A 13,441-nucleotide genomic window follows, 5' to 3' on the forward strand; every position below is an offset into this window, starting at 1 on the left:
GGAGGGTAACAGTATGGAGGATAACAGTGTGGAAGGTAACAGTATGGAGGGTAACAGTAGGGAGGGTAAGAGTATGGAGGGTAACAGTATGGAGGGTAACAGTATGGAGGGTAACAGTATGGAAAGTAACAGTAGGGAAGGTAACAGCATGGAGGGTAACAGTATGGAGGGTAACAGTATGGAGGGTAACAGTATGGAGGGTAACATTATGGAGGGTAACAGTATGGAGGGTAACAGTATGGAGGGTAACAGTATGGAAGGTAACAGTATGGAGGGTAACAGTAGGGAGGGTAACAGTATGGAGGGTAACAGTATGGAGGGTAACAGTAGGGAGGGTAACAGTATGGAGGGTAACAGTATGGAGGGTAACAGCATGGAGGGTAACAGCATGGAGGGTAACAGTATGGAGGGTAACAGCATGGAGGGTAACAGCATGGAGGGTAACAGTATGGAAGGTAACAATATGGAGGGTTACAGTATGGAGGGTAACAGTATGGAGGGTAACAGTATGGAGGGTAACAGTAGGGAGGGTAACAGTATGGAGGGTAACAGTATGGAGGGTAACAGCATGGAGGGTAACAGTATGGAGGGTAACAGTATGGAGGGTAACAGTAGGGAGGGTAACAGTATGGAGGGTAACAGTATGGAGGGTAACAGCATGGAGGGTAACAGCGTGGAGGGTAACAGTATGGAGGGTAACAGTATGGAAGGTAACAGTATGGAGGGTAACAGTATGGAGGGTAACAGTATGGAGGGTAACAGTGTGGAAGGTAACAGTATGGAGGGTAACAGTATGGATGGTAACAGTATGGATGGTAACATTATGGAGGGTAACAGTATGGAGGGTAACAGTGTGGAGGGTAACAGTGTGGAGGGTAACAGTATGGAGGGTAACAGTAGGGAGGGTAACTGTATGGAAGGTAACAGTATGGAGGGTAACAGTATGGAGGGTAACAGTATGGAGGGTAACAGTGTGGAAGGTAACAGTATGGAGGGTAACAGTATGGAGGGTAACAGTGTGGAAGGTAACAGTATGGAGGGTAACAGTATGGAGGGTAACAGTATGGATGGTAACAGTATGGATGGTAACAGTATGGATGGTAACAGTATGGATGGTAACAGTATGGAGGGTAACAGTATGGAGGGTAACAGTATGGAGGGTAACAGCATGGAGGGTAACAGTATGGATGGTAACAGTATGGATGGTAACAGTATGGATGGTAACAGTATGGAGGGTAACAGTATGGAGGGTAACAGTATGGAGGGTAACAGCATGGAGGGTATCAGTATGGAGGGTAACAGTATGGATGGTAACAGTATGGATGGTACCAGTATGGAGGGTAACAGTATGTAGGGTAACAGTGTGGAGGGTAACAGTGTGGAGGGTAACAGCATGGGGGGTAACAGTATGGAGGGTAACAGCATGGAGGGTAACAGTATGGAGGGTAACAGTATGGAGGGTAACAGCATGGAGGGTAACAGTATGGAGGGTAACAGCATGGAGGGTAACAGTATGGAGGGTAACAGCATGGAGGGTAACAGTATGGAGGGTAACAGTATGGAGGGTGACAGTATGGAGGGTAACAGTATGGAGGGTAACATTATGGAGGGTAACAGTAGGGAGGGTAACAGTATGGAGGGTAACAGTATGGAGGGTAACAATATGGAGGGTAACAGTATGGAGGATAACAGTATGGAGGGTAACAGCATGGAGGGTAACAGTATGGAGGGTAACAGTATGGAGGGTAACAGTATGGAGGGTAACAGTATGGAGGGTAACAGTAGGGAGGGTAACAGTATGGAGGGTAACAGTATGGAGGGTAACAGTATGGAGGGTAACAGTATGGAGGGTAACAGTAGGGAGGGTAACAGTAGGGAGGGTAACAGTATGGAGGGTAACAGTATGGAGGGTAACAGTATGGAGGGTAACAGTAGGGAGGGTAACAGTATGGAGGGTAACAGTATGGAGGGTAACAGTAGGGAGGGTAACAGCATGGAGGGTAACAGTATGGAGGGTAACAGTATGGAGGGTAACAGTATGGAGGGTAACAGTAGGGAGGGTAACAGTATGGAGGGTAACATTATGGAGGGTAACAGTATGGAGGGTAACAGTAGGGAGGGTAACAGTATGGAGGGTAACAGTATGGAGGGTAACATTATGGAGGGTAACAGCATGGAGGGTAACAGTATGGAGGGTAACAGTATGGAGGGTAACAGTATGGAGGGTAACAGTAGGGAGGGTAACAGTATGGAGGGTAACAGTATGGAGGGTAACAATATGGAGGGTAACAATATGGAGGGTAACAGTACGGAGGGTAACAGTACGGAGGGTAACAGTGTGGAGGGTAACAGCATGGAGGGTAACAGGGGTTCTATGTTTAGTAGACATCAACGGTAACTTTGTTACAGTAGTCAATATTCAAAGATTTGGATGGTTCATGTATAGATCCAGATCGTTTGATATTGATCAGCCATGTGATTGATATTGATCAGCCATATGATTGATATTGATAAGTCATGTGATTGATATTGAACAGTTCTATGATTGATATTGATAAGTCATGTGATTGATATTGATAAGTCATGTGATTGATATTGATAAGTCATGTGATTGATATTGATAAGTCATGTGATTGATATTGATAAGTCATGTGATTGATATTGATAAGTCATGTGATTGATATTGATAAGTCATGTGATTGATATTGAACAGTTCTATGATTGATATTCATAAGTCATGTGATTGATATTGATAAGTCATGTGATTGATATTGAACAGTTCTATGATTGATATTCATAAGTCATGTGATTGATATTGATAAGTCATGTGATTGATATTGATAAGTCATGATTGAGTGACAGGAAGTAACTGAGGAAACAGTCACATTGTGTTATTTCAGCTATTTTCCTCCTAAAATGGCGTGTCCCTGAGAGTGAGCGTGTGTGTGTGTGTGTGTGTGTGTGTGTGTGTGTGTGTGTGTGTGTGTGTGTGTGTGTGTGTGTGTGTGTGTGTGTGTGTGTGTGTGTGTGTGTGTGTGTGTGTGTGTGTGTGTGTGTGTGTGTGTGTGTGTGTGTGTGTGTGTGTGTGTGTGTGTGTGTGTGTGTGTGTGTGTGTGTGTGTGTGTGTGTGTGTGTGTGTGTGTGTGTGTGTGTGTGTGTGTGTGTGTGTGTGTGTGTGTGTGTGTGTGTGTGTGTGTGTGTGTGTGTGTGTGTGTGTGTGTGTGTGTGTGTGTGTGTGTGTGTGTGTGTGGTGTGATTACCTGACTGGCCAGTGTCTCATATTCCTCCATGAGGTTCTCATTCTCCTGGTTGACCCCCAGAATCTTACAGATACGATTAGCTGCTGTCTCTGCCTGTAGAGACACACAGCAACAGGTCACATTACAGTCCGATCATCATAATTATATGGAAACAGCCTGGACAGTGTGTCATGCTAATGTGATCTAGCACCCGAAAATAACGTGATGACAGCTAAGATTTAACAATTCTAGTTTTATTGGTTATATTGTTTGGTTTAAAATATTTTAATGTTTCAGACAGGAACGAAAAAGGGATCCCATGTTAAAATATTCAATAGTAATTCATTATGTGAGAACCTAGTTACAGTGGGGTGGTAGTATTTGGTAGTATTTGGTAGTATTTGCATGTGGTAATTCAAGCGTGGCAAACGGGTACTTCAATAATAATCACTCTGCAGTTCAACACCACACACACACACACACACACACACACACACACACACACACACACACACACACACACACACACACACACACACACACACACACACACACACACACACACACACACACACACACACACACACACACACACACACACACACACACACACACACACACACACACACACACACACACACTGAAACGCTCTCTCTACCTGTTCTGCTCCAGCAAACGCATGGTAGAAGCAGGAGACATAGGTCATGATAGCTCTCTCATCGGGCTTGGGGGTGTTGATGATGTCTGGAGTGGAGGGGAGGAGGTAAATGAGGGAGAAAAGAACAGAACAGGAAGCTCTGAGATGAGTATCGCACTGATGTTTACAGGTCAAGAGCATCAAATCAAACTAGAAGACTGGTCAGGTTCAGTGGGTAAAACAAAGGAGAGCCTTGTGCATGAAGGGAGAGAGAGAGAGAGAGAGAGAGGGAGAGAGAGAGAGAGAGCGGAAGCATTGATTATATAAACCATCCTGAGAGAGAGAGAGAAGGGAGGATGAGAGAGAGAGAGAGAGAGAGAGAGAGAGAGAGAGAGAGAGAGAGAGAGAGAGAGAGAGAGAGAGAGAGAGAGAGAGAGAGAGAGAGAGGAGGAGAGAGAGAGAGAGAGAGAGAGAGAGAGAGAGAGAGAGAGAGAGAGACACAGAGAGAGAGAGACAGAGAGAGATGAACCAGAGAGTAAACTAAGGGACAACAAGAAGCTGAATGGACGGGATTGAAAAGGGGTACTGTAGATTCTCCCCAAAAAATAGTATCATTTTTTATTTAAAAAATAAGGAAAAAAAGCTTTTATAGGGCCTCCCTTAGAGATATTTATGAACCATTATTTTACCAGGTATATTGACAGAAAACACAGCGCACTACTTTCTCTTGTTCACTAATGACTTGGGGAAGAGTTTCCTGGTGGGGAAAAAATGTGTAGAAAAGGTTGGAGATCCCTGATCTAAAAGGTTTACCTTCAGCATCCAACATCTTGGGGATGTCCAGGTGTTTCTCTGCCACTTCAAAGGCCAGGTTCAGATTACCCAGAGGGTCATCCTGTCCAGGAGAGAGAGTAGAAGACATCATCACTAGACATGTAAACACACCGTTTACCTAACCTATTCATCCATACTGTCTTCAACTCATCATCAATCATACTGTTATCATGCAGCACAATAAGGGGCTAGTAAATGTAACCGTTTCAACGTTCAACATGGCAACTCCAGGGGACTTACAATACATTAGTAGGGCTTCGGTCTTGGTCCTACACACTGTTCCTTAAAGTACCAGGTGGTATCAACCAGGTGTTCTTTATGTACCCAGGTGGTACCAACCAGGTGTTATTAATATCCCCAGGTGGTACCAACCAGGTGTTCCTTGTGGATTACCAACAGCTACAGATGTACTGTCTTAATTTGATCATTCTATTGTCGCAGAGAATTTTCCTGCTTGGCAGAAAATGCAAACTTGTAGTGTATTAAAGATTTAACAAAGCTTCTAAAGTTTGTAATTTCCACTTTAAACTGTAAGACTTGAAAAATGTATCAACCCCTACAAAAATATCCATTAATTATTAACCACATAATAATTCCTATTTCCTGTTGCTGCAGGATTTTTCTCCTGGCTTGGTTTATACAGTCGTTATAGTTCGGTTTATATAGTCATTATAACTCGGTTTATATAGTCATTATCTCTTTGGTATGTTTTGGTATGAGCCAACCCTGCTCTGGTATGGGCTAACCCTGATCTGCTCAGCAGTGTCAAGGCTAACCCTGTTCTGCTCAGCAATGTGAAGGCTAACCCTGTTCTGGTATGGGCTAACCCTGATCTGCTCAGCAGTGTCAAGGCTAACCCTGTTCTGGTATAGGCTAACCCTGCTCTGGTATGGGCTAACCCTGTTCTGCTCAGCAGTGTCAAGGCTAACCCTGCTCTGGTATAGGCTAACCCTGTTCTGCTCAGCAGTGTGAAGGCCAACCCTGCTCTGGTATGGGCTAACCGTGGGCTAACCCTGAGTGAATTCCTATGTAGTAAACAGGGCAGTTGGGTTAGTGTGGTGGTTGGTGGCTGCATCTCCCATCATGCACTTCAGCCCAGGTCTTGGACCAGACTAGCCTGAGTGCCAGTCTGTTTGTGTCATCACACCATGACAATGAGTGACAAGGAGTTGGCCTGATGGCACAACCAGACTGGCACTCAGGCAGTCCTAGACCAGCATGCACCAGGCCACACCACACAGAGACCTTGTTGAGCTTGGCATAGTCGATGAGGTCAGGACGGTGTCTGTGTATCAGGGCACACAACGCAAGGCCGTCCTTCCAGCTTCACAGCCAACCAGGGGGAGAGAATCACATCGTCACAGTGGGTCGCCACGTCAACAGCCAATTAAAATGCCTTTATCTAACAGTCTTCTAAGGTCAAGGGCCAATTAAATTTGACTTCCTATAAAAGCTTTGTGTTCATTGGTTCTCAGTCTGATAGGTGCAGGTGTGGTGATACTGATGATACTTTGTTGCCACAAATGGTTTGTTTACATAGCAGGTTAGGGTAATTAACATAGCAGGTTAGGATAATTAACATGGCAGGTTAGGATAATTAACATAACAGGTTAGGATAATTAACATGGCAGGTTAGGATAATTAACATAGCAGATTAGGATAATTAACATAGCAGGTTAGGAGGATGAGGTTAAGGTTAGGATAATTAACATTGCAGGTAAGGATAATTAACATAGCAGGTTAGAATAAATAACATGGCAGGTAAGGATAATTAACATGGCAGGTTAGGATAATTAACATAGCAGATTAGGATAATTAACATAGCAGGTTAGGAGGATGAGGTTAAGGTTAGGATAATTAACATGGCAGGTAAGGATAATTAACATAGCAGGTAAGGATAATTAACATAACAGGTTAGGATAATTAACATGGCAGGTTAGGATAATTAACATGGCAGGTTAGGATAATTAACATAGCAGGTTAGGATAATTAACATGGCAGGTTAGGATAATTAACATGGCAGGTTAGGATAATTAACATGGCAGGTTAGGATAATTAACATGGCAGGTTAGGATAATTAACATGGCAGGTTAGGATAATTAACATAGCAGGTTAGGATAATTAACATAGCAGGTTAGGATAATTAACATAGCAGGTTAGGATAATTAACATGGCAGGTTAGGATAATTAACATAGCAGGTTAGGATAATTAACATGGCAGGTTAGGATAATTAACATAGCAGGTTAGGACATAGCAGGTTAGGATAATTAACATAGCAGGTTAGGATAATTAACATGGCAGGTTAGGATAATTAACATAGCAGGTTAGGATAATTAACATAGCAGGTTAGGATAATTAACATGGCAGGTTAGGATAATTAACATAGCAGGTTAGGATAATTAACATGGCAGGTTAGGATAATTAACATAGCAGGTTAGGACATAGCAGGTTAGGATAATTAACATGGCAGGTTAGGATAATTCACATAGCAGGTTAGGATAATTAACATAGCATGTTAGGATAATTAACATAGCAGGTTAGGATAATTAACATAACAGGTTAGGATAATTAACATAGCAGGTTAGGATAATTAACATAGCAGGTTAGGACATAGCAGGTTAGGATAATTAACATAGCATGTTAGGATAATTAACATAGCAGGTTAGGATAATTAACATAACAGGTTAGGATAATTAACATATCAGGTTAGGATAATTAACATGGCAAGTTAGGATAATTAACATAGCAGGTTAGGATAATTAACGTGGCAGGTTAGGATAATTAACATAGCAGGTTAGGACATAGCAGGTTAGGATAATTAACATAGCAGGTTAGGATAATTAACATAGCAGGTTAGGACATAGCAGGTTAGGATTATTAACATAGCAGGTTAGTATAATTAACATAGCAGGTTAGGATAATTAACATAGCAGGTTAGGATAATTAACATATCAGGTTAGGATAATTAACATGGCATGGTAGGATAATTAACATAGCAGATTAGGATAATTAACATAGCAGGTTAGGATAATTAACATAGCAGGTTAGGATAATTAACATAACAGGTTAGTATAATTAACATGGCAGGTTAGGATAATTAACATATCAGGTTAGGTGATTTAAGATAGCAGGTTAGGACAATTAACATAGCAGGTTAGTATAATTAACATAGCAGGTTAGGATAATTAACATATCAGGTTAGGTGATTTAAGATAGCAGGTTAGGACAATTAACATAGCAGGTTAGGTGATTTAAGATAGCAGGTTAGGACAATTAACATAGCAGGTTAGGTGATTTAAGATAGCAGGTTAGGACAATTAACATGGCTGGTTAGGATAATGAGGTTAAGGTTAGGAGGATGAGGTTAAGGTTAGGATAATTAACATAACAGGTTAGGATAATTAACATAGCAGGTTAGGATAATTAACATAGCAGGTTAGGATAATTAACACAGCAGGTTAGGATAATTAACATAGCAGGTTATGATAATTAACATAGCAGGTTAGGATAATTAACATAGCAGATTATGATAATTAACATAGCAGGTTAGGATAATTAACATAGCAGGTTAGGATAATTAACACAGCAGGTTAGGTGATTTAAGATAGCAGGTAAGGAGAATGAGGTTAAGGTTAGGAGAATGAGGTTAAGGTTAGGAGAATGAGGTTAAGGTTAGGAAAAGGGTTAGCTACAACGCTACAGTTGTCAACAGCTGTTGTTCCCGACGCGACCACTAGTTGGCGCTGTAGGCCTACTCCATCTAGCCACAACCGGTAGAAAGGTAAACAAACCATGTCTGGTGACAAATCATCAGTAAAGAGTACAACCCTTTATAGTAGACTGCTCTGTCCAATCAAATGGATGGGTGTGCTTCTCCAGACTGACATCCTTGCACTGTGATTGGTCCAATCAAATAGATGGTTGTGCTTCTCCAGACTGACATCCATGCACTGTGATTGGTCCAATCAAATGGATGGGTGTGCTTCTCCAGACTGACATCAAGGCACTTTGATTGGTCCAATCAAATGGATGGGTGTGCTTCTCCAGACTGACATCAAGGCACTTTGATTGGTCCAATCAAATGGATGGGTGTGGTTCTCCAGACTGACATCAAGGCACTTTGATTGGTCCAATCAAATGGATGGGTGTGCTTCTCCAGACTGACATCCATGCACTGTGATTGGTCCAATCAAATGGATGGGTGTGCTTCTCCAGACTGACATCAAGGCACTTTGATTGGTCCAATCAAATGGATGGGTGTCCTTCTCCAGACTGACATCAAGGCACTTTGATTGGTCCAATCAAATGGATGGGTGTGCTTCTCCAGACTGACATCAAGGCGCTGTGATTGGTCCGGGAAGAGGCTTCTACCCAGCAGTTAAAGGCCCAGTGCAGCCGTTTTTATATCAATATCAAATCTTTTCTGGGTAACAATTAAGAACCTTACTGTACTAGTTTTCCATTGAAATGGACAAAATATACATTTTTTGTTGTTGCAAAAAAAAAATATTCTCAAGCAGATTTTGTCTAGGACTCTCTGTGAATGGTCTGAGTGAGGAGGAGGAAAACTGGAAACTAGCTGTTGGTAGTTACCAAACCTATTGGTAGATAGGTTTGGAACTCTCTTTCTAATTGGTCTGTTAAACCAATTTACCGCCTGGTGATGTCACCAGGCAAGCCGAGACTCCCGCCCATGTAAAACCTGCTGATGAGAAGGTTCTGTGTAGATTGTACTTTCAACCAATCAACTAGCAGGAAATAATACTGATCAAATGTTTTCACACTTTTACAGTGTTAGTTTCATCAGCTGTTGTACAATATGATACAAAACACAGGGGGGGAAAAACTACATTTTGACTGCATTGGGCCTTTATCAGATTTAATCACAACCAACGAATGGCAAAGCAGAGTCTTTTTAAAGACCTGATCTTAAATGGGGAAACGTAAGCATTTATTGGACTGGCTGGACTGCTGATTAACATTGAATTAACACGCATCTCTCTCTCCTCCTCTTTCCCTCTTTCCCTCTTTCCCTCCCTCTCTCTCCTCCTCTTTCCCTCTTTCCCTCTTTCCCTCCCTCTCTCTTTCTCCTTTTCCTCCTATTTCCCTCCCTCTCTCTATCTCCTCCTCTTTCCCTCCCTCTCTCTATCTCCTCCTCTTTCCCTCCCTCTCTCTATCTCCTCCTCTTTCACTCCCTCTCTCTATCTCCTCCTCTTTCCCTCCCTCTCTCTATCTCCTCCTCTTTCCCTCCCTCTTTCTCTCTCCTCCTCTTTCCCTCCCTCTTTCTCTCTCCTCCTCTTTCCCTCCCTCTCTCTATCTCCTCCTCTTTCCCTCCCTCTTTCTATCTCCTCCTCTTTCCCTCCCTCTCTCTATCTCCTCCTCTTTCCCTCCCTCTTTCTCTCTCCTCCTCTTTCCCTCCCTCTCTCTATCTCCTCCTCTTTCCCTCCCTCTCTCTATCTCCTCCTCTTTCCCTCCCTCTTTCTCTCTCCTCCTCTTTCCCTCCCTCTCCCCCCCCCTTCTTTCCCTCTTTCCCTCTTTCCCTCCCTCTCTCTCTGTCCGTTTCCTCCTCTTTCCCTCCCTCTCTCTATCTCCTCCTCTTTCCCTCCCTCTCTCTATCTCCTCCTCTTTCCCTCCCTCTCTCTATCTCCTCCTCTTTCCCTCCCTCTTTCTCTCTCCTCCTCTTTCCCTCCCTCTATCTCCTCCTCTTTCCCTCCCTCTTTCTCTCTCCTCCTCTTTCCCTCCCTCTCTCTATCTCCTCCTCTTTCCCTCCCTCTTTCTCTCTCCTCCTCTTTCCCTCCCTCTCTCTATCTCCTCCTCTTTCCCTCCCTCTTTCTCTCTCCTCCTCTTTCCCTCCCTCTCTCTTTCTCCTTTTCCTCCTCTTTCCCTCCCTCTCTCTATCTCCTCCTCTTTCCCTCCCTCTCTCTCTCTCCTCCTCTTTCCCTCCCTCCTTTTCCCCTCTCTCTCTCTCTCTCTCTCTCTTTGCAGGCAGAGAAGGGGAATGTACATGTCTGAAGGATTAAAAACACATCACTGACAAAATGTTGATTCCTTTACTTTGCATTCAGAAATGTATTTTTAAACCCTTTTTATAAAATATTAAAAACACAGACACAAATAGACAACCATTTACAAGGCTGTGATGGGTCTTGAATCTCACTCAGTAAATGGACTCACTTGACATGGAAGTTCTGGATATTGACATTCCTGTAGGGGGCAGTCTTTCTCTGGCACCATAGAAGAAGACCCTCCTTAGCAGAGGTTTCTACAGGAGAGAACATTGTGTTGTTTATTGTGTGACAACCGTAGAGTCCTGGCTCTATCAAACACTCTGAAGATCCATGTTATGTGCTGTAAGCTGTTATTCTACGACAGCCACATTCATTACGGGACGGTTTCCCAGACACAGACTAGTCCAGGACTAAGATGCACTTTTAATGGAGAATCTCACATTGATGCTTTTTGGTCCAAGACTAGTCTGAAATCTGGGTGCAGGAAACTGGCCTGATGTGTTCTAATGTCTAATTCATGAAACTGGCCTGATGTGTTCTAATGTCTAATTCATGAAACTGGCCTGATGTGTTCTAATGTCTAATTCATGAAACTGGCCTGATGTGTTCTAATGTCTAATTCATGAAACTGGCCTGATGTGTTCTAATGTCTAATTCATGAAACTGGCCTGATGTGTTCTAATGTCTAATTCATGAAACTGGCCTGATGTGTTCTAATGTCTAATTCAGGAAACTGGCCTGATGTGTTCTAATGTCTAATTCATGAAACTGGCCTGATGTGTTCTAATGTCTAATTCATGAAACTGGCCTGATGTGTTCTAATGTCTAATTCATGAAACTGGCCTGATGTGTTCTAATGTCTAATTCATGAAACTGGCCTGATGTGTTCTAATGTCTAATTCATGAAACTGGCCTGATGTGTTCTAATGTCTAATTCATGAAACTGGCCTGATGTGTTCTAATGTCTAATTCATGAAACTGGCCTGATGTGTTCTAATGTCTAATTCATGAAACTGGCCTGATGTGTTCTAATGTCTAATTCAGGAAACTGGCCTGATGTGTTCTAATGTCTAATTCATGAAACTGGCCTGATGTGTTCTAATGTCTAATTCATGAAACTGGCCTGATGTGTTCTAATGTCTAATTGATGAAAATGGCCTGATGTGTTCTAATGTCTAATTCATGAAAATGGCCTGATGTGTTCTAATGTCTAATTCATGAAACTGGCCTGATGTGTTCTAATGTCTAATTCATGAAACTGGCCTGATGTGTTCTAATGTCTAATTCATGAAACTGGCCTGATGTGTTCTAATGTCTAATTCATGAAACTGGCCTGATGTGTTCTAATGTCTAATTCATGAAAATGGCCTGATGTGTTCTAATATCTAATTAATGAAACTGGCCTGATGTGTTCTAATGTCTAATTCAGGAAACTGGCCTGATGTGTTCTAATGTCTAATTCAGGAAACTGGCCTGATGTGTTCTAATATCTAATTCATGAAACTGGCCTGATGTGTTCTAATGTCTAATTAATGAAACTGGCCTGATGTGTTCTAATGTCTAATTCAGGAAACTGGCCTGATGTGTTCTAATATCTAATTCATGAAACTGGCCTGATGTGTTCTAATGTCTAATTAATGAATAGCACATACAGTCCAATAGGACCTGGTGTTAGAGGTTTTCCTCCCATATAACTACCTGACTATATTAACTAACCTTCCATGGAGATAACATACTATACATACCACTATAACTACATGACTGTATTAACTAACCTTCCATGGAGATAACATACTATACACTATAACTACCTGACTGTATTAACTAACCTTCCATGGAGATAACATACTATACACTATAACTACATGACTATATTAACTAACCTTCCATGGAGATAACATACTATACACTATAACTACATGACTGTATTAACTAACCTTCCATGGAGATAACATACTATACATAATACTATAATTACATGACTATATTAACTAACCTTCCATGGAGATAACATACTATACATAATACTATAATTACATGACTATATTAACTAACCTTCCATGGAGATAACATACTATACACTATAACTACATGACTATATTAACTAACCTTCCATGGAGATAACATACTATACATACCACTATAACTACATGACTGTATTAACTAACCTTCCATGGAGATAACATACTATACACTATAACTACATGACTATATTAACTAACCTTCCATGGAGATAACATACTATACACTATAACTACGTGACTATATTAACTAACCTTCCATGGAGATAACATACTATACACTATAACTACATGACTATATTAACTAACCTTCCATGGAGATAACATACTATACATACCACTATAACTACATGACTATATTAACTAACCTTCCATGGAGATAACATACTATACACTATAACTACGTGACTATATTAACTAACCTTCCATGGAGATAACATACTATACACTATAACTACATGACTATATTAACTAACCTTCCATGGAGATAACATACTATACACTATAACTACATGGCTATATTAACTAACCTTCCATGGAGATAACATACTATACATACCACTATAACTACATGGCTATATTAACTAACCTTCCATGGAGATAACATACTATACACTATAACTACATGACTGTATTAACTAACCTTCCATGGAGATAACATACTATACATACCACTATAACTACATGGCTATATTAACTAA

At 41.5% G+C, this 13,441-nt stretch overlaps 1 protein-coding gene and 1 long non-coding RNA gene across 2 annotated transcripts in view; one reads left to right on the plus strand and one right to left on the minus strand.

Moving 5' to 3' along the window:
* LOC129842271 (uncharacterized) overlaps positions 1–12,331 on the plus strand; it is a 22,447-nt gene extending 10,116 nt beyond the window's left edge. The window contains exon 2 of the long non-coding RNA XR_008757533.1: positions 10,697–12,331. This is a non-coding gene — a long non-coding RNA (uncharacterized LOC129842271). The remainder of the gene's footprint in view (positions 1–10,696) is intronic.
* LOC129842270 (alpha-actinin-2-like) overlaps positions 1–13,441 on the minus strand; it is a 105,315-nt gene that overhangs the window by 67,848 nt on the left and 24,026 nt on the right. The window contains exons 5-9 of the mRNA XM_055910750.1: positions 10,886–10,973; positions 5,956–6,034; positions 4,690–4,771; positions 3,898–3,983; positions 3,261–3,353 (exon numbers count right to left, since the gene is read on the minus strand). Coding sequence (XP_055766725.1) covers positions 3,261–3,353; positions 3,898–3,983; positions 4,690–4,771; positions 5,956–6,034; positions 10,886–10,973 — 428 coding nt within the window. The remainder of the gene's footprint in view (positions 1–3,260; positions 3,354–3,897; positions 3,984–4,689; positions 4,772–5,955; positions 6,035–10,885; positions 10,974–13,441) is intronic.

This window comes from Salvelinus fontinalis, unplaced genomic scaffold, assembly GCF_029448725.1.
Source record: "Salvelinus fontinalis isolate EN_2023a unplaced genomic scaffold, ASM2944872v1 scaffold_0028, whole genome shotgun sequence".
Classification (NCBI taxonomy): Eukaryota; Metazoa; Chordata; class Actinopteri; order Salmoniformes; family Salmonidae; genus Salvelinus; species Salvelinus fontinalis.